The 25,977-nt window shown below is 43.4% G+C and overlaps 1 protein-coding gene across 1 annotated transcript in view; it reads right to left on the bottom strand.

Annotated features, from left to right (window-relative positions):
- The window catches only part of LOC311517142 (palmitoyltransferase ZDHHC11-like), a gene marked incomplete at its 5' end in the record, with an annotated part of 88,803 nt that overhangs the window by 44,014 nt on the left and 18,812 nt on the right, over positions 1–25,977 (bottom strand). The window contains 1 exon segment of the mRNA XM_084621708.1: positions 2,474–2,695. Coding sequence (XP_084477834.1) covers positions 2,474–2,695 — 222 coding nt within the window.

The raw sequence follows: 25,977 nt of genomic DNA, 5'->3' as shown, positions 1-25,977 counted from the left end.
ATGGAGCACACAGCTTACTCTGCTAACATGTGAAACCTTGGCATCTCAGGGTGTCTTAGTCGGCCCTGGGACAGAAAGTCAGGGTGCAGTAACTAGCTACTGTTTCTCAGCTTCTTTTTTCCTCCCCTTTCCCTTGGGCATTCTTGGGTGGCTGGGCCAGGGAAGGACTTTGCTAGGCACTTCCCCCAGGCTCAGGCAGAGTCAGCCAAGCGCTTATTCTGCTCTTGCTAGGGCTCCCACTACCCTGGAAGGGAGCAGCCAGAACTCCTTTCCCCTTCCTTACCTCTGACGATGGATACGACTGTGTCACGGTAAAATTAGGCAAACTTCACAGAGCAATCATGGTAAAAATGTACAGAGTCAGGGTATGGTCATGGTGGGTCTGAAGCCTGAGCCCCGTCATGGGGGGCTGAAGCCGAAGAAGTCCCAGAGATGTGATTTGGTCACAGAATCCGTGACCAAATCACATCCTTACCTATGACACAACAGATGCTCAGAGCATTCCCAAGCTGAGACTTGTGCTAGAGCTGGCCACAATTGTCAGCCAAAAAAAATCCTTTCTTTTTGGTGGAAACAAAAAAGAATGCAGATTTGGTGACAAAACATTTTGCTGGATTATTCTGGTCAATAAAGTACCCTAAAAAATCCACCACCACCCCCATCAAAGTGTTTTGCTTTGATATGTCTGTAATGAAACTGACTTTTTGGCTTTTTGACGTTTTGTTTAGAGATTTCCTTTAAAGTTAAAAAATGCCTGAAATCAAAACAAAATGTTTTGCTTCCAACTAAAAGTTTGACACACAACAAAGATTTCAGCTTTTTGATTGCTGAATATATATATATATATTTGATTTTGGGCCAACCCAAAACTAACTTTTTTTAAAAAAAGGTTGGAATTGCCAGTGAACCAAAAACTATCAGAAATTGACCCATCTCTAACCTGCGCAGATCCTAGGGCTGCAGAGGAGGGAGTGAGAGGCGGCACCCCTTGTGCCGCCTCCCCATAGTGACCAGGCTGATTAAAAACACTTCAGTTTAAAAGCCAGAGGGTGCTGCTCAAGGGGGACATCTTCAATTCAATCGAATGCACATTTTCTTCTTGATATGTTCACCTTCCAGGACCACCGTTTAGTATCTCAAAGGCCACACTTTCTAATCTGAATTTGTCTGGCTTCAGCTTCCAGCCATTGGTTCTTGTTATGCCTTTGTATGCTAGGTGAAAGAGTCCTTCAGTGTCCATTATTTTCTCCCTGTGAAGGTACTTATGTAATCAAGGCACCTCTCAGTCTAAGAAATTACACAGATTGAACTCTAAATCTCTCACAGTACAGTGTTTTCTGCAGCCCTCAAATAATTTTTTGGCTCCTTTTTGCACCCTCTTCAGCATCCTTATTAAAACGTGGACACTGAAACTAGACAGACTATTCTAGCATCTAAAGACCTCCCAACAGCCCTGGGTTTCATGGGACTATCCTGCTTTGACCATGGCTGGGCTTGGCTCCCCACTCCACATGTTGCAACCCACTTCCCCGCCTACTGTCTTGCAATCCTCTCCCTGTTCTCTAATTTGCTCCCTGCTCCCACCCCCACCTCCCACAGGCCTTACCCAGCCCATTTCCTCCTCGTGCCTGACACTCATTCAGAACTTTGGAGCTGAGCCCAGTCAGCCCCATAGGACAGGAGCCACCACTATAGAGTAAGTGCGGGGTGGGTTTGCTTTGCAACTCTTCCCCTTGGGCCTCCCATCCCATCCTCCCTGGGGCAGGATCTGTCCCCGTTAGCCACCGGGAATGTTGGGAGGTATGCATCTGTCTCACCAATGCCATCCATGGATGTAAAATTAGCTCCCTATTCCTACTCCGTACTCACTACTCCCCTCTTTATAAACCCAAGTATCACATTAGCCCATTATTCCTTTGCCGTAAATAGTTTTATGGTTCTTTATTTCCAATGTAAATAATTTTCCAAAAATAAAAAAAAAGTGATGGAACACCAAATTTCTGTGGAAGGTAGGTAACTCTGGGCTGAAGTGAGGTGTATGATTGGGAGTGTTTATCAATACACCAAAAAGAGTCCTTCAAAGCAGTAGAGAATCTATAGCCCCGCACCTGACTGCTGAGCAGCTCATAGTTTAGAACAAGGCTCACATCAATGATCTGATCCAAGCTCACTGAAGTCAATGGATAGACTCACACTGACTAATGGGCTTGGGGTCATAGCCAATATTAGCTGGCAAAGACAGATTTTATTTTTTTTTTTAAATATGGTCTTTTGCAGGAAGTGAATTTTTTATATAAGAACTACTATAACAAAACCACCCTCACTAAGTGTGGTTAAATATACAACTGGGGAAACGTACTCCACTCCTCTAATGCACTAACCCTTATTTATAGCATAAGCAGCGTATATGTAAATTTAACCCAGAACCTATGCAGAGCATGTCTTGGAAGGAGAGGAAATAAAAAAAGGATACAGCATAGGCAGCATATTTCCATCCATGGGGAAGCAAAGGTATGTAGATCCCAAACCCTACAATGGCCAGGTATGTGTAAAACAGCAGAGCAACAAACTGAAAGGTGTGCAGTGGTAAAGACCAGCCGTTCACCCTGGAATGCTGGGGTGGAGAAACCAAGTCATTTCTACTGTTCAGCTGTTCAGGTCCTGTCCGCCTTAACTTCCTGCCATAGCAGTTCATCTGCAAGAAAGCAAACAGAACTTTATATTCCCTGTTCAAAATATCTTCTGTGCTTTTCAGAGTAACAAAATAAATGCTACAATGTAAAGGGTAAGGGACGCAGACAAAAATGCTGTAGCATTCTCTCAACATTTCTCTGTTGTGCTGCAACATTTTCTTGTACAACTGAGTTTATCTTCCACCCAGTCTCGAACCGGACCCAATTTGCAAATTACATTGCACTGATCCCCTTGTTTACAATGAGCCGTATAATACTCTTGTGAAGGAGTTCACTCAACAATTTAGTCATAAACCTTTGATAAGCAAAGCAGGTAAGCTGTAGCATGGTACCGATGGTAGGTATCTTGGCTATACAGGCAAGGCTCTACAACTATTAGACAACTCCCAATCCTCATTGACACCAATATTGTATTTATATTCTGCTTAGTTTTGTTCCCTACCCTCTTTTTCACCTGCTTATTTCTTCAGCATTGCAACATATAAGTAATCCACAAATAGAAGAAATAAAAATCCACTAGTATTACAAGCGTGTGTTCAATATCCCTTCCATAGTCTCTTTGGAGCATTCTAAAGCTGATGGATCTCTCAACCCAGTGTACAGGTCACATTTAAGAAAGCTTTGCTGGGAGGCGTGAGGGCATTCCTTTACATTAGATGGCACTATGGGAAACATGCAGTCACACATATGATACCATGCATGGCCTGTTGACATGTGTTGCCACCTATGTAGAACGGGTTAAGAAAAAAGTAAGGTAAAGTCCTAGTGAGTAAAACAAGCCTATATTTTTATACATTAAAACAGCTATTAAATGAAATGTCACAAAAGGAAGAAAGACATGAAGCTTCTATGATATGTATCAAATGTAGACTGAAAGGATGCTCATCCTAAAGCATGTGGTTAGGAGGCTGTTTGATTTTAATTGAAAAAAATAAATAAATCACAGAATAAGCTACCAAGCTAAAAACATTCCTATAAAGTCTGCAATCAAGTGTCCCTAGATTCTTAAAACACACATATATAAATTTTCCATTTAAAATATTCATATGCTATGAAAAAGTTAAATACATATACTAAAACATAAATCCGTAGTGAAAGATAGGCAAATTTGCTTTTCTTTAATAACCAGCTAATAACCAAGAATGATCTCTATGCTGACAAGAGTTTTGATTTGATTAAACAGATACAAATTCACCACTACTGACATCCAACGTGACTGAGGGAGAGATAGTAACAGATTCTTTTCAAGCCTAAAAAAACCCAAACTTATCTAACCAGTATAAATAGATTAATACAAAACAAATGTAACTATCATATAAAGAGTACTCACTTCAACTATTTTTCCTTATCTTTACATCTGAAGCTTTTCTAGCTGAAGGCTGAAACCTTTCTTTGCAAAGAAAGAATCAAACCCTTTCAAACAGCATCAGGATTTCTCAATGATGGAAACAAAGTTTGTCTTACAGCATTCTGCTGCTGCTCACCAATGTACATTAGTGAATTTTGCACACAGATTTCAAATCACTGGTCTCCATTTATTTTAGGGTGTTACAGCATACAGGAAAAATCCCCATTAGCTTCAGGGAAGAAATTTTGTCTTAAAAGCAGTTTTGTCCTGGAGACTGCTAGCAAATGTCTGTTGAAGGATAATCCGGCACATTTAGAACCTGCAGTTATATAATGCTCGGCAGAACTGACATAGCTCAAGTACCAAATTCTTTGAATTATTAATAAGAGAACCTCCTCCAGGCACAAAGCTTCCCGATGCAGTGGCTGTACAACAAATACCCAATATTTTGAATACTCATCTGCCTGCCTGCCCCAAGGAGTCTTTACAGCTAGTATAAATACCTGCTGAAATTCTGTTTGAAATCTAAGATAAAAAGGCAAACACAAACCAAAGTATTTTATTCCAGAATTGTGTAATTTCACAGAAATCTTAGTAAAACTAACTGAAACCACCACACACCTCTGGAGGAACATTTACTTCCTATTCTTTTTTTGTGGTGTTTTAGCCACATGGTAAAACTTTAGGGTGTGAGTCTAGAAAGTTCTAAGCTTTGGCTTAACAAATTTGACTTCAGCGGATGTATTACCATACGTTTCCATTCAAGTTATGGCATCACTAAACACTTTTGAAAAACCCCTTCCCGAAGGGCTTCTGGTACTTAGAGAACTACTCCTAGGGGATCACATCCAACTTACCGTAAACACAGTATTTCAATTGTATCTAGCTTACACAATTTAAAATGCACTGTACTAAAGGCCAGGAAGGCTTTTATTTAACTACAGCATACACACACAAATATGAATTTATCAAAAGTACACATCATGTTGTATATAATCATAACTGGTTACATTCTGCATTTAGGGCTGCCGACTTTCTACTCACACAAAACTGAACAACCTTGCCCCGCCCCTCCCAGACCCCCCTCCCTCTGTCGCTTGCTCTTCCCACCCTCACACACTCACTCATTTTCACGGGGCTGGGTCAGGGAGTTGGGGTGCGGAAGAGCGTTCAGGCTCTGGCTAGGAGTGCGGGCGCTAGGGTGGGGCCAGATATGAGGAGTTCAGGGTGCGGGAGGGGGCTCCGGGCTGAGGCAGTGGGTTGAGATGGGTGGGGGTAAGGGCTCCGGTGGGGGGAGCTCTGGGGTGGGGCCAGGGATGAGCGGTTTGGGGTGCAGGAGGGTGCTCTGGGCTGGGACCAAGGGGTTTGGAGGACATGAGGGGCTCAGGGCCGGGGCTAGGATGCAGGAGAGGTGTGAGGGCTCTGGCTGGGGGTGCAGACTCTGGGGTGGGGCTGAGAGGGTTGGGGTGTAGGAGGGTGCTCCGGGCTGGGACCGAGGGGTTTGGAGGGTGGGAGGGGGCTCAGGGCCAGGGCAGGGATGCAGGAGGGGTGTGAGGGCTCTGGCTGGGGGTGTGGGCTCTGGGGTACAGGAGGAGGCTCCAGGCTGGGACTGAGGGGTTTGGAGGGCCGGATCAGGGGGTTGGGGCCCAGGAGGGGGTCAGGGTTGCAGGCTCTGGGCAGTGCTTACCTCAAGCAGCTCCTGGAAGCAGCGGCATGTCCCCCCTCCGGCTCCTAGGTACCATCCCTGCAACTCCCATTAGCCACTCCTAGACAATGGGAACTGTGCCAGCGATGCCTGCAGATGGGACAGTCTGCAGAGTCGCCTGGCCGCACCTCCACCTAGGAGCCGGAGGGGGAACATGCCACTGCTTCCGGGAGCCGCACGAAGCCACACCAGGTAGAGAGCTTGCCTTAGCCCCGCTGCACCGCCGACCAGAGTTTTAACGGCCCGGTCAGTGATGCTGACTGGATCTGCCAGGGTCCCTTTGCGAGCTGGTGTTCTGGTCAAAAACTGTACACCTGGCAACCCTATCTGCATTGCTACCCAGGAATGGTTGTTTCAGTTTTGCTGCCTAGATTGACAGAACTAAACACACTTTTGATCACATGTCTGGCAAATAAGAGGACCGCAAATTTTAAGGAGCTAGTACTCTTCAGACTTGTCTGCATAGCACCTAGACTGCTGTTGGTGCTATGTAAATAATAAGCAGGGCTTGAAAACCCACCTGGCTACTCCCCGCTGGTAAACTGGGAGCTTTCCCCAGTACTCATAGGGGCCTAACCCATCATTTTCTGTACAATTTAAGCTTTCATTTAAAAATCTTACAAATGCGAAGAGTGTAAACTTATGCACTGCTGTTCCTGAGTCTGCATAAAAACCCCTGCAAATCCTCTGCTGCAGGTCAGAGCTTTTGCCAAACAGCCGCAGATCAGAACACTTTATATTAATGGTAAATATAAGCTGTGATTCTTTGCTGTTATTCAGAAACATGTGGGCAGCAGTGAGTGTGTCAAAAAATCACGTCAGTTTCAAATTGCTGCTGCATCTGGCAGGGAAAAACTATGAGTAGAAGCACCACATGCAGGTACTGGAGTTATTTACAGGGGAGAAATTCCCCTAAATGCAAAGGCTGTAGGACTGATAAAGTATCAGACATCTTTTCCTCACACCTCCCAGTCACAGCAGCAATGAAACTCTGTGGAGAAATGTAATTTGGGTGAAAAGCAGAAGGAGAAGTGAGAAAAAAAAATCCATTCTTCCTTCCAGAAGCTAGAGAGGGGCGGGGCTTCAAGTGTGTCAGAAATCTACTAGTCAGCAGCTCATATGAAAGACGAAGCTTACAAGCAAGATCTAGACTGCACAAAAATAGAGGCATGCAAAAGATTAATAAGCGATTATAAGTTATAAACCCTCCTTCCTAACAGAAAAAAAAAAGAAAAAAAAAGAGTGAGGAGTCCCTCCCCAACTATTATTTATTGCCACTTAATTCTAACAAAGCACTCAACATTGTACAAGACAAAAGTGAACACTGACAGAAGTAAGAGACAAGAGTAGTCTGATGAAATCAGAGCTGGTTGAGAAAAATTCAAAACTGTGATGAAAAAAGCAGGTAAAAATGTTTATATTTCATCCCAGCCAGCATTTTCGTAAAGCTCAGCTCCATCAGAGACACTTAGAAAGAAGGGGCTGGTCTAGACTGAAAACTTACTTTTGCATAGCTATGTCTCACAGTGGTGTGAAACGTCCAAACCCTGAGAGATGTAGCTCAGCTGACCTAACCCCAGTGTAGACAGTGCTAGGTCAGGGAAGAATTCTTCTGTTGACCTAGTTATCATCCCCTTGCAAGGAGGCAGATTAACTAGAGCAATGGGAGAACTCCTCCTAGCACAACAGTGTCTACACTGAAGCACTACTGCAGTGCAGCTATGGCATTGTAGTGTTTTATGTGTAGACATATCTTAAGTCTACACGTAGTACAAAACTTTGGAGAATGAGGCAAAGGGGGATAACAAGGATAGCTGGGCTCAGCATTGCTCATCTCCAGAGCTCAAAAATCATGGGACTTCTCCCCCACAAATGTAATTTAAAGCAATACTTATTCTGTGTTCTTTGGGCAGGACTTTTGACTTTTGAACGCATGATGGAAAAGTCCTCCTGACATCCTGCTCCCCATTCCTGTGCACACAGGTGCCAGGGTAAAACCTTAACCTGAAACCATCAGAAAACGCTCACAAAAATGGAGTTGGAGGCCACTTCCTCCAGAGAAGGATTTCATTACCTCTAGCCACTGGCATATCATCCTTTCGGTATCTGACCCTGTACATCCTCATCATCCCCTCCAACATCAGTATGCTCCCCTTCATCCAGGGGAAACTCCAGTCCAGTCCTATCCTCTCTCGAGGCAGGCTCCACCTACCTGCCTGCAATAGGCAGGAGAAAAGCATAGGCGTCTCCTCCTGGGTGATCCCACCACCGCTACACAAAGGTTTCTCTCTGCCATTTGAAGAACGGACACAAAATAAATATTTTTCCAAATTTTTATTTACATCCTCTCAGCCCCATTCACCAAGGGCATCCAAGCTGCAGTGGGAACAGTCTCCAATCTGTCTAAGTTAACAGGACCTGAGGCTAGGCAGGTATGGGTTCCACCTTGCAAAAAGAAATCAAACAAATGCTGCCTTGGCACAGAGCAGGAAAAGAGAGAGACTTTCCCCAGAGTGCTGCCTGCTCAGCTAGTTGGACAGAGGTCTCTGGTGGCCACTGTATGAATGGTAACAGCTCAGCTAAAATTCTTCAGCTGCCTTCAGTTTCTATCATGAGAAGCATAGAGAGGTTCCAAAACTGTGATGCTCAGAGTATCATTCCAAGGGCTCGCAACGCTTCAAGATCCACAGCCTTGTGTTTTCCAGAGAAAAGGCCAGATCACCTGCCAATATCACATGTAAGTGCAAGTATCACAGAACGGATGGGGCTCAGACTGCTGACCTTATTAACATGGAAATTTCCCATACCCAGCCAAATATTCCTGCAGGAAGAATCTAGAGCAGTAGTTCTCAGCAATTTTTGGCTCATGACCCATTTGTAAACTTTGATGCCCTTTTGCGATCCAATAAATAGCTTCAATGCAAGAAAACATCTGGTTTACTAAATATTTACTACCCACACTATATAATACACAGTAATGTAATAAGTACTCAGTAAGTACACCGTGCATACCATACTGGCTGCTCCTGCCCTGCAGGGCTGGCGTGGCTCGGCTCCCCACCTCAGCTGAGGCGCTGCAACCCCAGAGGTGGCAGTACCACACAGCATTGGCCTGGTGGGCAGATTTGTGAGAGTTGTGCTGTGGCCTGGGGGTCACTGCACCACTCACTCTAATTCTGGCCCTGCCGGCTTCCCCCTCTCCCCGTCGTCATTATGGAGGCACTGTGACCGTGCACCAGGATGCAATGCACAGAGCGTCAAGCTGAGCTCAGCCAGCCCAGCGGAGCCACTGCTGTGGAGTGAGTGCAGGGTGGGATCTGCAACCTCGCACCTCCCAGGGCCTAGTCCCCTCCAGGGGAAACACACACCCGGGCTCCCAAGTGACCCTTTGACACATTCTCATGACCCAATTTTGGGTCTCAACCCACATGTCGATACTCTGATTTAGAGGACCTGATCCAGCCAGCCTACATAGGTCTGTCTAAGAACGGAACCATCTCCACCTCCTCCCATGGAGGATTATTCTAAGAGCAATGAAGAGGGGAACAAGGCCAGTGAGTTTGAAGATGTCCTTCACATAACTTCCGACCGCAAATCTATCTTCCTTCCACCTAACCAAATGATATCCCTCTTCCAGTGCACTCAGTATCCTCAAATTGCTCCTCAAAACCAAAACAAACTTTTAATATTGATTTCCATCACTAACTTACACTCCCGAGTTGAGAGTCATCAGTGACAAGATATTTAACTCTTCACACCTTTCCCTTCCTTTATTTATCATCTTCATTGTCTAAAGTTGTTTGATGTAGATTGTAAGTGCCTCAAGGACAAGACCATTTAGTTTTGGATTTGGGGTTGTTGTTTTTTCAAGTCTTTGTAAAGGTCCATACAAGGTTAGTGTGAGAGCCAGTGTGGTCTAGTGGACAGGGCTCTGGACTGGGAACAAAGAAATGTGTTCCATTCTAAGCTGTTCCACTGACCTGCTGTGTGAAACTGGGCAAATCACTTCATATCTGTTTGTTTCCTCTCCCACCTTTTGTCCAAGCTCTGTGGGGCAGGAACTGTCTCTTACTATGTGTTAGTACAATAACTAGCACAATGGGAACCTAATTTCCATTAGGTCAGTAGGTGTGACTGTAATATAAATACACAGCACTATTCTATCCATGCAAACTATTCACAGTAATAAACAAATGTGCACACGAGCACGCACGTGTAGTTGATTATAGATTTTCAATATAATCAGTAATGGCACATTCATTCTCTTATCCGCAAGTCAAAGACACAGAGAGGGAGAAATCACTACCCCTGTATTACAGGCAAATCTCACAAACACTTACTTAAGTGTGACCCAGATTCCTCATAGATCTAAACGTTATATGCAGGGCTGGTAGCGCCACCTATTGTTAAGGTTGCCTGCCACTTCCCATTACAAGACCTTGTTTGCAGTAACTTACAACTTTGCCAAACTTTAACTGTTTGGGCTGAAATTTTCCATGCCAGGTGCCCACCGCAGGCTGAATTTTTTGGGCTTTCAATGCCTCCCTTCTGGACTCTCGCAATATGGAGGAGGAAGCTGCCCAATTCAAATGCAGAGGGGACAAAAGTCACCAGAGGGGAAAGGTGGGAGCAGGGGAGTATACTGGGAGAAGGAGCCTGGGAGGAGGGAGACATCTTGACAAGGTGCCAGGATGCAGTGGGAGAACTGGGATTGGCTGGGCAAAAAGTCAGGCAGCAGGGGAAGGGACGAATGGGAGTGGAGAAGACCGGGCCTGGGACTACTCCTTGCCCAGCCAGAACAGATCTGTGGAGCCCGAAAGCTTGTCTCTCTCACCAACAGAAGTCGGTGAAATAAAAGGTATTACCTCACCCACCTCGTCTCTCTAATCTACTATTGCTGTCAGATACTCTTTTACTTTACAGAGCAGAGGTTGGAACGGTTGATCTAAGTGTTCCAACCGTGCTAATGACCCATGTGGGTGTCAGTTATGCCACATGATGAAACTTCTGTCTTTTCAGTTTCAGAAAACCAGGAAAATACAAAAACTGTGTTATAAGAACTTTATTTAGGTTGCTAAGTCAAACATTCAAAAGTTAGGAATTGCCTGAATTAAGGTTGCCTGTGCACAGATGATTTCATGATTAAGGCAGCTGACTGCTGCCTTGGGGAATTGGATTATATCTCTGCTTCTGCCAGCTGGTTCACACAAGTTGACAATCAAGTCACTAGTTTTCCACAAGTACGTTTAAGTGACCACCAGAGGCCAAAACAAATAAGTAGTCACTAATTGTATGTTCCCCAGTTTCTGTGAGCCTGGCTTGCGTGGCGACTAGTGACTTTTTTTTAACGGTGAGGCACAAATCACAAAATAGTTATTTCCACCCCCAGCCAATGTATAATTTAATAGCTATGAAAAGCTTATCTTCTTTACAGTGAAGCAGCAGCAGGTGGACCTGGGAGCTGGAGCTGCCACTGTTGGCTCCTGTGCACGTGTATAGGGCCCATCCCATGGGGAGTGGGCTGGGGATGCACAGGGTGCAGGCCCCATCCCCGCCCCCTGACAACTCCCTGCCACAAGGGAGTAACTGCCACCATCCTTCTGTGACCTCACCAAGCCATGATTACCACAGCAATGCCTGATCAAGTGATTCCTGGGCATGGTAAATTGCCATAGTTACAAGATAGCTCCATGAAGCACTATTAGCTATACCAAGATTTGAGCCTCATGCAGAACTACATTCTTTGAACTTTCTGGCATTGTGTTTGGCTGCTGGAGAAGGCGATTTGTGACATTTAAAATCAAATCACAACAGAGGAGACTGGCTTACACACGTGTCTCCTATCAAAAAGTAAGGCATGACAAAAATAAAAATAAAGCTTGTCCATAAAAAGAATCTAAAAGACTTTTACTAAAGCAGAAACAAGTGATTTTTCTGTATCACACCTAACTGCCCAAACAAGCATTGCTCTTTGCACACCTTGACAAGCACGCAAAGAAAAAAAAATTTCACACCTCAGGGTAATCTGGAATTCACCTAAAATTAGTCTGATGACCATTTAAGTATCAACATTAGCACATATTTCACCAACAGTTTTAGCAAAAACAGCCAGAGACAGCACCAAAATGGATTGGATGATGAGCATCACACCAACTTCATTTGTCACATTAGCTGGATGCAATTTAATACAAAAGAATGTAAAACAATGTGTCTATGGCAAAGAGTATTAGTATAGGACCATAAAGGTGCTCATTACATAAATACTAATCAAGAAAACATTAGTTGTAGAAGGTTATTTTTTTTGGTTAGTTTTGTTTTTTTACACAGAGGGTATTGAAAGGAGGGGTGTTGCTTTTCTTTTGGTTCTTCCTTTCAAATATGTACGATACAATCTGTGTTCTTTGATCAATAAATTAGGAGGGGTTGTTAGAGAGTAGACAAAATTCTTAAGGGCACAGAAAAGACAGATGCTGTAAAATTGCTTCATTTAACTAAAGAGATCAGGATTAACTTGAGGTAAGGAAGGATGAAATACTAAGTGCTTGTCTACACAGGGAAGTTACTGCAAAATAAACTAGGGTGTGAACTGAAAGCGCACTAGCTATTCAACACCTGCTTTCTGTGTGGACTCTTTTTCAGCACTGAAAGTCATTTCCAAAGTGGATTAAACTAAATTGCGAAGTGTCCATATGAGTAGCTAGTGCAGAATAGCTATTCCAGGCTATTTTCCCTGTATAAACAAGCCCTTAATTTAAACAGAATGTCTTCACATACAGGCTAACATGGAAATTAGTGCAATGTGAAAACAGTTTATAGAAGCAGTTTAAATGCAGTTTTAGAAAGAGAACTGTACCTGCAAGTACAAAGTAGTATTTATATTTCAATTCCACATTTAGTGCATCTCTTTTCCATGCGATTTACAAACGATACACACAAAGATCTATGTAAAGTCCTGCTTGATAGTTCCTTAGTCTAAACTGTAATAAAATTTAAAAAAAAGAAAAAGGATTTTTATGTAGTTTTTACTATTGGAGAGTATTTTTTATTTATTGTTGTAATATGGCAAATAGTTCTAATGGAAAATGACTGAAAACCAAATGATCTGTTCAGAGGCCAGAGAAGAATCACACATTGATAAACTAGATACTAAAACTGCAGCTCTGTAGATAACTTCTATGCAGAGCTCTGAGTAAGTCAATCTTCATGTTAGTTAGCTTCAAGCTTTCCTGGAAGAGTTCACTATTTGAGAGAAATTTTAGCTGAAATCAAGTTGGTTTCTTGTTAGACTTCGTGCTGTTCTACATTCAACAATAAATGAACAGACTGTTTCATTCACCCAGTCACTGCATCAACCCATCCCATCCCCAATAGTTTGTAGCTGAAAAGAATTGTAAGAATGGTTTAGGGTTAAATGTTTACAAAAAATAAAATATGGAGGGAGGTTCATTTTGGAAGGAACGCACAATCTTTGTTCCAAATATTTCAGTATGTTGCAGTAAACTTTTAATGCACATAGAGGGCCTGATTTTCAGCCCCAATCAGAGATGTGCATGGGCCTGTTTTGCACATGCACTACTGTATGGGTTTTTGCAATCTGTATGCGCACAAAGAGTGGCACATCTAGGCACGTGCACATAAATCAGGGATTACAAGGAATTATTTTGGGGATGTTCTATGGCCTGTGTTATATGCAGGAAGGCAGACTAGCTGATCACAGCGGTCATTTTTGGCCTGAGATTTTATGAAGTTGCTTAGAGCCATAGTTAATGCAAATAGGTAAGAATGCAAGATAAGTGCAAATTTTAGAGTGAAACATCAGGCCTAGAGTGGATGAAGGAGTTATACCCTCTCTCTCTTCAGCTTTAGAAATCATGACGACTTTTAGATTATTCCTATTGCCACAAACAGTTTTAGTCTGTTCTTGGAAGCATGTCCTTTATAATTTGTTTTTTAGGTGTGTGCCTTTTATACATTAAGAGATTGTCTACATGGAAAATGTATGTAAATTTACACCACACCAGCACGTGCCACACACTAAATGGCCATAACTTTTAGTGCACAGTAGTGGGGTCCTCATGGCCAATTAGCGTGTGGCATACCTCAACTTGCCATGCAATAAATCTCACTGTAGCCAACCCTTAGTTATTGCAATTCCATTGCCAAGACCAAGTGAGTTCTACTATGACTTCTTCATTGCACACCCTTCATGCAGCTACATCTCAGGTTCTTGACTTGTTTCCTTTCAACCCTACCTGCAAACAGATAAAACAGTCAGATAATTTCAAGATTGTCATGCCTGAATTCTACTTAACTATACTAAAAGTTGTTTCAAATCAGTTGCATCTCAGTATAGTTATAAAAAAGTCTTCCAGAGATGTAATCAGTAGATTCATTTGCAAAAAACTGTTTCTAAATGTTAGTCTGCAATAGTATGACATATCTGATTATACATCTTGTTTATATGAAGTTTATTAAAGAAAAAAATTGCACCTGTTTGTCACAGATTAGACGGTCTCTTTGCTTTATCTACATCCTGATTAAAGCAACAGTACTCTGTGGCAGATGCCATTCCCAGGAGTGGATTTGGGCCATACTTGTTATGCTTCTGTACTACAGAAGCGTACAGTAGTTCAGATGTAAAGCACTGAGACACTTATGATCAGTTTACTAGTTTATTCATATCCTTTACTCTACAGCAAACTAAGATTGCACCCCTGTGACATCAGCAGCTGCATTCACATTTCATTTCCTGCCAACAATAATCTGTCTGTACCTTGTGATTACAGCATTAGTAAACCTCTAGCATTATGTACTGTAAATTGTTCTTTCCAGTAAGCTGTCCTAGGAATGAAATCCTGAAAATTAAGCTATCACCTTTTGAACAAATGCACATCATTCCATATACTCTTTTGATAATTTCCATTATATCCAGCAGAGCTGTGTCAGGAGCAATATGTAATTTTGTCAGGGGTTAACCGTGTCAAGAGAAACTTTAATGGATTTAAAAAACACTTTATAAACTAGACAGGAAAACTCGGAACAGCAGCCACACACTGGATACAGGACTCAATTTGAAAACATACTCTTTAAAACTTGGTCTTCTACGCACTGGATCATTAAGTGGGGACTGTTGCTAAGAGGGGGCACTACTCCCCAGCTATTTCTCCCTCCCCCCACCATAGAAATAAGAAGTGTTCCAGATTTTCCCCAATTCCTTGGCACGATTACACTAGAAACATAAGTTGACCTATGTCAAGTCGACTTACAGCCACCATAGCAATTATCCCAGTGGTTCATATCCACACTACCCTTCCTCTGTTGATGGTGCGGATCCTCACCACGAGAGCTTCCACCAATTTAAGAGGGGCAGTGTGGGGGATTGAGAGCCTGGGCTTTCAGCTCCACAAGCAGCTCCCTCCTGGGAGTGCCTCAGACTTGGGCTCCCAGCGGGGAGCTCCGTGCCCAAGCTGCATTGGGAAGCCATGAGCCAGGGGGTGAGGGCAGCCAGGCTTCCCAGGAGGAGCCTCTAGGCAGCAGCCTGGCTGGCAGTGGGAAGCTGGGCAGGCACAGCCCAGCTTGAAGAGAGGAGCCCAGACAGCTGGTCTGGGAGTCAGGGGTAGCCATGTTCTGAGCATAGGTGCCAACTTTCCTTGGCGCTGGTGGGTGCTCGCGTCCCCACGTCCCCTCCGTCCCCGCCTCAACTCCACCCCCTCCCTGCCCCTATTGGACCCCTCCCCAAATCCCCACCTCGGCCCTGCCTCTTCCCTGAGCGTGCTGCGTTCCTCCTCCTCCCCCCTCTCTCCCAGCGCTTGCCTCGCGAAACAACAGTTTCAGGGCGCAAGCGCTGGGACGGATGGGGGAGAAGCAGGACACGGCGACGTGCTCAGGGAAGGAGGTGGAGCGGAGGCAAGCTGGGGCAGGGGGGCGGGGTGGGGAGGTGCCAGTGGGTGCAGAGCACCCACCAATTTTTCCCTGTGGGTGCTCCAGCCCCAGAGCACCCATGGAGTTGGCGTCTATGGCTTTGAGAGGAGCAGACGCAGCCTTGCTGGGAATGGGGAGCCCAGGGACAGCTGGGTTCTAGCTAGAGCACCCCACCCACCCTGGTGACAGCCCAGCTTTCTTGTCAATTTCACAGCTCCGCGAAACTGACAAGAATGACAGCCAACAGCCGATGTGCGTAATGCAGCATCTACACAGACACTGCGTCACCCTAAGTATACCAACATACTCCTTAACACCTTTCGTGCAGCTGGAGTTATTACATCGGTGTAGTTGGGCACTTACATCGGTGGGAGCAAGGCTATAGTGTGTACATTAACATAATTAGGTCGACGTAAGCAGCAGATATAATTTGAGAGCACAAGTCTCTATGCATAGTTTTTCATGGGCTTGAAGTGAACGTGTCGTATGAAGACCAGCACCTGCAAAGACTCATAGAAATGAGATGGACTGGTTACCTGAAAATCTTAGAAATAATCCTCAATAATTTGGAAGAGATTCAGAGTATTTGTCAAACTTTGTGAATGGATACAACAATCTATCCACTGAAGCATGAGGGCTGTTGAAAAGAATTTGGATGATTTGCCAACTTTCCTTAGCTGAGATTATAAAAACAGTTTTGAAAGTTTTTGCTCCAATGAACAATTACCTTCAAAAGGAATGGATGCACCTTGCTAAAAGGAGTTGAATCGATTACTGGTGCCTCTGAAGAACTTCAAATATCTCTTAAAAAAAAATTTGTTTTCTTCATAGATTTCATCCAAGCACATGGTTTTGAAAGATCCATGTGACGAAGCATCAACATTAAGATGTGCCACTGAAAGAGCCAAAGCACTGCGCCCAAATTTTCAAGAATCCATAGTCACTAGCCACTTACAGGATTCCAAAATGTAAATTAGCATTAGTGGTCCAAGATTAATCATAAATTGATTGATCAAACCAGGGTGAATTCCAAAGGAGATTTTTGGAGAAGAACTCCAAGTTATACAAAAGCTTGTCAGCAATCTATTCCTCCACCTCTCCAGGCTTCTTGAAATTGGAACACTGCATGCTTTGATTGACTTACTTGGATTGGATATTGAGAAGATGAAAGTTAAAATGACTGTATTTAAACCAATGATAAGTAAGAGAAATTGAAAAGAATCCAAAGACATTCTAGATCAGTGGTGGACAACCTGCAGAGACGTGCTGGCAGCCGCTTCCCGGCCAATGGGAGCTGTGGGAATGGCGAACCACAGCTACTGGGAGCTGCAGGCGGCCGTGCCTGCGGATGGTCAATGTAAACAAACTGTCTTGTGGCCCACCAGCAGATTACCCTGATGGGCCACATGTGGACCGCGGGTCGCAGGTTGCCCACCACTGTTCTAGATGCTGCCATGGAAAAGAGTCTTTCCAATTTGTTTCTGAAATGTCAATTGCGGTCTTGTTGTTTGGTGCATTAACAGCAGCTTGTGAGATTTCCTTTTCTTGTTTGAAAATAATTTTACCTCACCAAAGGATGAGCATGACCCATGAAAGTAAGAGGAAACAAATTCTCCTGTCATACAAAAGTGACTTCAAAACTGAACCTAGATATATCTTTGAAGAAGAATTCAGATGCCATTATCCAAGACAACTTCAAGTTTCTATGAACAATCTTTACATAACACAGCAATTTCATATTAAGATCTATACTTTTATATTTCTGAAGCTTTGAATTTTTTGAATGCTTGAATATGTTACACTTAATGATAACAAATATGTAACTTATTTTTCCTGATTTCACAACCATAACATTTTTAGAGAGGCTTCTGGATGACACTGTTTTTCACTAACTACATGAACTTCTGAAGGCAAGCACAACTGCCCCTCTTGTAATGCAGTCTAACCCACCTGCTTTGCCCCATGTCGATGTCATAGCTACAGGGCTTTCAGCAATATCTTTTAAAAGGTTGCAATCCAAGAATATGCATTAGGGCAGAAAATATGAATTAGTAATCATTATTCATTTTATTCAGATCTACTGAGAAAGTGTGATTATTTTGACACATTCACAATTTGAGCTACACTGGACCATTAGCCCTTTTAGACACTTTGTTAAGATGCAGAAACAGAAGCAGAAAACTGATTATATTCATATACTGCAAAGTAGTTATTTTCAGTATTATTTTTGTTTCCCACAGGGTTTATTATTCATGTAGCCATAAGCACACAGGGCAGTTATTAATACTTATTCTGCAATACCTAAATATCCTGTTTACTCCGTGATGCTCATAATCAAGCTGTCTCACTATGAAGAAATATCTAAAAAGCAGAACATGTCATTTTCAGCTTCCCTTTATCATAAACACTTGCATTTACAGATCTGAAAGTCCTGGATTCTGGACTCCAATTTTCATGTTACAGAGAAACTGTTAGACTATCCCTCCTCCCCCATTCTTATGGTAGATTTCATGACAATACTTGCATAGCTTCTTAAGGTGGTCTCAAATGTGATCTCAGAAACAGATCTTCCCTCCAGTCATTCTTTCTCTCTTTCACTAACTTCAGAGTCTGCCTCAACCTTTTTAAACATATTCCTAAAATCCAGTGAGATCAAACCATACACTGGTCTGTCTGCCTCTTTTTTGCCACACTTTGTCACGTTTCTTTCATTGGATCTTGCACAACAATCTGCCTCAATTAAGTTCAAAAGCACTCAAAATGACCTTGCGGAGCCTGTCTGGTAACCTACACAGCAGTCTGGTATAGCTGTGCAGAAAATCTAGCTAGTCGTCTTCGCTGTTCCCCGAGCAATAAAAGGTGGAAAAGAACACGTTACGTGGCCCAGCAGCAACCAATTGAACTAATTAAGAAGTAGGCTCAACCCTTTCCCTGGCTCCTCTCTTGATGTTATTAGATGAAGTAACAGAAGGGAGTTGACAGGAAGGTGGCCATGACGTAAGGCAAGGATTGAAGCCTGTATAAAAAGTGGCAGAGTAACAGCCGTGTTAGTCTGTATTCGGAAAAAGAAAAGGAGTACTTGTGGCACCTTAGAGACTAACCAATTTATTTGAGCATAAGCTTTCGTGAGCTATAGCATCCGATGAAGTGAGCTGTAGCTCACGAAAGCTTATGCTCAAATAAATTGGTTAGTCTCTAAGGTGCCACAAGTACTCCTTTTCTCTTTTTATACGTTACCTGTTTTATGTTGATCCTCTCCAGATTGCTGAACTTCACTTGAAAACAAGTAACAAAAGGCCAACTCCCAAAGAATCCATCCACAATTTACACTAGCCATGTCGTATGTCGAGACAGGATCTTGTAAACTTAGTTTGTACTATAGATTCCAGTGCAGTGTAGACATGTTCAATGAAGCTAATAATTAAATATGAAGACTTGACTGAATGCAGTCATTAATAAATTCTCAGTAACCTGTACCCTATATTGGAAACAAAAACTATAGAACCTGTATCTTACCTAATTAGAATTAGGGTAAAGTGAACAACAACAACAACAACAACCAGAAACTTTTGTTTCCCCCAAGTGTAACAGAAAACAGGAACAGGTTGTGAAACAAAACCAGCACTAGGACAGAACAGAGACAACAAGAGCAAAGCTTACTCCAGGTACTATACACTGACTTGACATTTGACTTTACTTCCTCTCCTTCTACAGCATAGGAGTTAGACTAGCTTTTTCTTCCAAGTGCAAGGAACATGAAAATTGAGGGTGCCACATACAAGCCACTCACATGTGGGTGCTCTTCATTCAACAGTGTGAGAAGCGTGGCTGCACACCATGATTCTTCAAACACCATTTTGTAAAGTGAAACTGCAGGAAGCTTTTCACATCACTTCTAAAGTTCTTAAGAAATCACTTCAGCATAGCAAAAGCCAAAACAAACAAAAAACCCCAAACCCCCAACACACTCTACTTTGAGCAGTCACCAAACCACAACCTCCCAAATGTTTTTTGGAAAATTCCAACTCTACTCTTGGGCCAGCATTAGCTAGTATAATTAGTTAAACTTGTAATGATGAAATAAAATGAACCCTGCCACAAAGGCATGCTACCCTTTTGTACTTGGAAAAGGATACTATATACAGTAGAACCTCAGAGTCATGAACACCTCAGGAACGGAGGTTGTTCGTAACTCTGAAATATTGATAACTCTGAACAAAATGTTATGCTTGTTCTTTCTAAAGTTTAGAGCTGAACATTGACTTAATACAGCTTTGAAACTTCACTATGAAGAAGAAAAATGCTGCTTTTAACCATCTTAATTTTAATAAAACAAAACACAGAAACAGTTTCCTTACCTTGCCATTTAAAAAACAAAACAAAACCACTTTCCCTTTATTTTTCGAATAGTTTTTAAACACAATACTGTACTGTATTTGCTTTTTTTTTTGGTTTGTTTCTACTGCTGCCTGATTGCGTACTTCCAGTTCCAAACGAGGTGTGTGGTTGACTGGTCAGTTCGTAAATCTGATGTTTGTAACCCTGAGGTTCTACTGTGTTCAGGACACTGTCCAATACAGGAAACAACAGAGATTATGACGGAACAAAAGCGCCTCTCAAAAGACATCAAACCTAATAAATATGAACTTTGACCATTATATTGTCTGTGGAAGACATTTCAGCAAGAATGAAAAAATGTGGTATACGATTATACTGAATTAGAGTGTCTAGCAACTTTCTATGAATTTGTGGATGTCCATTTGAGGCAATAAAAATAGCTGCCTGCCAGACAAACTTAGAAAATGGAGTATATGAAAATCCCTTAATCCCACTTGTTATATTCTTATATATAGCTGATATAAGCAAGTATAGCAGGTATTAAGGCTCAACAGAAAGGAGTTAAATAAAGCTAGTAATGAGACTGCCCTGACCATTCACGCGTAGCCTTTAGTCTCGCTCACCTAATTGAAGTAAGGGTAGCCATACCATGCCATGCTACCCTTACTTCTGCACTGCTGCTGGTGGCAGCTCTGCCTTCAGAGCTGGGCTCCCAGCCAGCAGCCACCACTCTCTGGCCGCCCCAGTATCAAAAAAAAGCATTCATGAGGAAATAACTAAAGAGGTCTATCATCATACATTAGTAGGGCCCTACCAATTTCACAGTCATAGGATTTTAAAAATAATACATTTCATGATTTCAGATATTAAAATCTGAAATTTCACAGTGTTGTAACAGTAGGGGTCCTGACCCAAAAAGGAGTTGGGGGGTGGGGGTCACAAGGTTATTGTATGGTGGGGATGTGGTACGGCAACCCTTATATCTGCCCTGTTGCTGGCGACGGTGCTGTCTTCAGAGTGGGACGGCCAGAGAGTGGTGGCTGCTGGCTGGGAGCCCAGCTCTGAAGGCAGAGCTGCCACCAGCAGCAGTGCAGAAGTAAGGGTAGCATGGCATGGTATGGCTACCCTTACTTCTGTGCTGCTGCCTTCAGAGCTGGGCCCTTGGTCAGCAGCTGCCACGCTCTGGCTGCCCATGGTATGGTATTGCCACACTTACTTCGATGTTGCTGCTGGTGGGACGCTGCCTTCAGGTCTGGGAGCCTAGCAGAGAACGGCGGCTGTTGGCCAGCTGCCCAGCTCTGAAGGCAGTGCAAAAGTAAGGGTAGCAATACTGTGATCCCCCTAAAATAATCTTGCAACCCCCCTGCAACTCCCTTTTGGGTCAGGACCCCCAATTTGAAAAAGACTGATCGCTCCCGTGAAATCTGTATAGTATAGGGTAAAAGCACATAAGAGATCAGATTTCACGGGATAAGACTCAATTTCATGGTCCGTGACACGTTTTTCATGGCCATGCAATTTGTATGGCGCTGTACATTACTAATATCCACAATAGCCTGGGCAATCCACCAGAACAATAACAACAGAGTCACATGTAGAATCATGAGAGATAGTAGATGGGATCTGCTCTGGGATGGACAACTCCAGGATTTTTCATTAAAAAAAAAAAAAGTGTTTTATTTTATTACTTAAACAGCCTGCCTGCAAGCATTAAGTTAGTGGTCTCAACATAAGCTCCACCTACCAGGAGTTGAGTCTCAGTTTCCAATAAAGCAGAAAGTCAGGGGAGGAGACTTTGGCTCTGCGGCCTGAGCATGCATCAACTCTTCTCCCTCAGGATCAAATCTGTTGTCATTTTTGGAGCCTCCACACTTGCAGCCCCATTTACTTCCATCACCTGATGACAGAGTCCCTCTGCTACAGGACTCATTGTAGTACAAATCTCTACCAGCATGCAAAGAGTTATACCCTACGAAAACCATCCCCCATTCCCAATTAAGCAGGCAGCTTGTCCTCAGAGAAGTCCTATCCTGGCAAGAAGAGAAAGTGCTTAGCCAAGAGAAGACTAAGGAGAGACACCCACCACAGTTTCACAAGCCTACAGGTAAGTAAAATGGGGTGGGATGTGGAGAAAAGGAACTTTGAAAGGTAAGAGTCCTATGCAAAATGTCTCACTTATTCGGGGAAGAAAGAGGGAGGTCTTCACCTAATCACAGACCACTTCATTCTTGGGGACCACAAAAACAATAGAGCCTCACCCTGTTATTCAACCTACCTAGACTGGAGCCCCTTCTGAGATCTTGTGCTCGGGGAAGTAGGAGGAGGAGACAGGTGAAATCCAATAGTGCAGAAGGTCCTCCCCTTAATGCCTCACATGGGACAGGGTACAGTGGTGAATTGCAGAGAACTACAAGCATTACAACGGATTTGTTTTTCAGCATTTTTTTTTAAACCATTCAGGGTATGTCTACATGGCAACCAGATATCTGTGGCTGGACCGTGCCAGACAACTCAGGTTCGCAGGGCTTGGGCTGCAGAGTTGTTTCCTTGCTGTGTAGACTTCTTGGCTCAGGCTGCAGCCCAGGCTCTAGGAGCTTGCAAGGTGGGAGGGTCTATATAGAGAGGAAACAGCCCCGCAGCCTGAGCCCTGTGAACACAAGTCAGCTGGCAAGGGCCAGCTGCAGGTGTGTAGTTGTTGTGTAGACAGACCCCGAGTCAAAACTCACCCAACCCAGGCATTACTTTTATTTAGCCTGAAGTATGCTAGACACTTTACAGAACACAGTAAAGGCATGAACCCTGCCCCAGAGAGCTTCCAATCCAAATGTACATTTATAACATTAAGTTATAACTAGTAAACAGAGGGTGGGAGCATGGAGAAAGAGCAAAGATTATGGTTAACACCATGCAATTGCTTGTTTATCTTTGTCTGCATGTTGCAATGAGCAGGGGATTTGATGCAGTGCAGAAAGCTGAACAAGGAGATCAGAAGGGTTAGCATAAAGGCTGTAATCCCACAGAGTGAAGGTGGGGACTGGAAGAAGAGGAAAACTGGGACATGAACCACAACTCCCTATGTGCACAGAAAGCATCTAGCACATTTAAACAAAACAAACAAAGTGAAAGAAGAAGGAGATGGCAGAAGTTGTAGGAGGGTAATGTGGGTCAGGAACATACAGAGTGAGACAAGGATCCAGATGGTGCATTCTCTTTCCTCTTCCTATTCCTTCTGAAGACTAAGAGGGGAAAACCAACCCGACAGCTTTCTTTGACAGGCTAACAAGCTTTGTGGATAGGGGAGGGGGTGGGGAAGCGGTAAACATGGTATATCTTGACTTTAGTAAAGCTTTTGATACTGTCTTGCATAACCTTCTCATAAACAAACTATGGAAATGCAACCTAGATGGAGCTACTATATGGTGGGTGCAAAACTGGTTGGAAAACCGTTCCCAGAGAGTAATCATCAGTGGTTCAGAGTCATGCTGGAAGGGCATTACGAGTGGGGACCCACAGAGATCAGTTCTGGGTCTAGTTCTGTTCAATATCTTCATCAATTATTTAGATAATAGTATAGAGAGTACACTTATAAAGTTTGCAGAGGATACCAAGCTGGGAGAGGTTGCAAGTGCTTTGGAGGATAGGATTAAAATTCAAAATGATGTGGACAAATGCTTCCTGCAGCTCCCATTGACCGGGAACGGTGAACTGCGGCCATTGGGAGCTGCAAGTGGCAGTATCTGCAGACGCTCAGGTAAACAAAGTGTCTTGCGGCCCACCAGGGGCTTACCCTGAAAAAGCTGTGAACCAAGTTTGGGAACCCCTGGTCTAGATGAGTGCAGGGGACCTGACTAGATGACCTCTCAAGGTCCCTTCCAGTCCTATGATTCTATGAAGTCTGGAAGTAGCAGGAATGGGAAGGCACAATCTCAGTTCCTGTCTCTCCCCCTGTCCTCGTGGCAGAAGGAGAAAGCACTGAGAGAGGTCAGTGGCACAGCACGGGGGCCAGGTACCGGTCAGTTCTGGCACACACTATTGGGTAGAAGATAGAACGGTCAGATTTTTACTAGTTTTTGCTGATAGACTAAATATTTCAAAGAGCACAGAGACGAAAAAGAGTGAGGTCTGGCCATGGATTGCATAGGGTGACCAGATAGCAAGTGTGAAAAATTGGGACGCAGGTGGGTGGGGGTTAACAGGTGCCTATATAAAAGACAAAGCCCCAAATATGGGGACTGTCTCTATAAAATCTGATCACCCTAGAATGGCGGGTGGGAGGGAGGGAAGGAAGAAGGCAGCAGGAAGGGGATCAGAGGTGAAAAGTAATGAAGGCAGGGACAAAGGGGCATGGGAAAGGGGAAAAAGAAAGTCACCAGAAGCAAGGGGGCAGATGAGATGGAGCAGTAAGAAATCAAACACACAGTTAAAAGGCACTAGAACGCAGTACAGAAATCAAGTGATGCAGGGAAGTGGGAAGTCAGTCTTTTATCTAAAATGAGGCAAGAGAATCATATGAGAACTCAGGGAATGGGAGTGAAGTTGTGTAGTGATGACAGAGGGACAAGTCTACAGGCTCTAGAGGTCATGTCTGCTGTTCAGTGGAGTCCCAGCAGCTCTTTGTAAAATCCAGCACCTGTTGTCTTGGTGTCTGGTGGAGAGCGAGGAGATGGGATCCAGGGGACGCCTGTCCAGCAGCTGCAGACTCAGGCAGCAGAGCAGGGTAGTGTAGCAGTTGGAGGGAAGGTGGAGTCTCAACTTATGGACAATATATAGGTCCTCATACTCATGGATGCCCCCTCTTACTCATGGATGTTCTGGTGTTAACTTGTGTTTAAAGTTGTAAACAAGTAATCTCTACCAGAGGCATCAAGCATTATCCCTAAAGAAGGCCACAGCCAATCTTCAACTATGAGATATTCACCAGTCACAGATGTGACCAACTGGAAAAAAATCTCTATTATCTTTATGAATATTATGTGTGACTCAGTTTCCCTGTCCAATTTTGTATTGCAGCTTGGCTGAATCAAAGAAAGCTCTAAATACGATGTTACAGAACCTAGTAAGACAGATAAAACAAACACAGCCTCCTTTGAAGCTGGGTAACAATGGTTAGAATATCAAATGATGGGAGAATTTACCTTCTTGGCTCCATCCAGGTTAGGATACATTACTTTTACACAGGTAAAGCCTGAGATCAAAAGGCCCTTACCAGTTAAAAAGGTACCTCTGCCAGATAGGATGGGGCTTTTTGGGTGATCCGAGAGAGGCTGAGCAGGGATGTGTCAATGAAAAGGCTGACAGACAGAGAGACAAAAAGATTAGGTGGCAATGCAAACACTGTAAATTGGTTCTCCAAATTCAGAGACAGGGAATAAACCAGACCTACCTGAGCTACAGATAAAGGGAATATGCAAGTAAAAGCCTCTGTTATTTTACATCTACTTTTCTAAGCACTTTGCAAAACAAATCATACTTGGTTTTGAAGAAGTTGTTTCGGTCTCTCTACAAACGTATGCTGTCACACAGGCTCCCAAAGAGAAACCCTAACCAATAGTTTCAGTCTCATATGGATTATTCTTAAGTGGTTTCCTCTCTTTAGTAATTCCCTCCAACCCAGGAGCAAAAGATCCTTCTGTTCAGTTAATTCCACAGTTTACACTAGCAGTTCTCTTTTGTTCCCTTTAAGCAGTAGCCTTATCTCAAAAGCCCTGTTTCCTTGTGAGATTTCCCAGCAAACAGTTGTAACTAATATCTAGTTAACTTCAGGCATCTGAAAAAGGCCATTTTATTGCTTCTCCACAGGTTCAATGCTTCATTACCATTACAAGTTGAAGCAAAGGGTTTATGCACATCTTCACATTATTTTATGTGCACACATCCTCTTTTATTGGAGTGGGTAGGGTTATGAATTTTCATAGGTTGTGCTATCAGTAGACCTCTCAAGAAGTTTTAGTCTATAAAGTGCTGCCACACCT

Source organism: Lepidochelys olivacea (genome assembly GCF_965140295.1).
Source record: "Lepidochelys olivacea isolate rLepOli2 genome assembly, chromosome: 2".
NCBI lineage: Eukaryota > Metazoa > Chordata > Testudines > Cheloniidae > Lepidochelys > Lepidochelys olivacea.
This window is presented reverse-complemented; position numbering and strand designations above follow the sequence as displayed.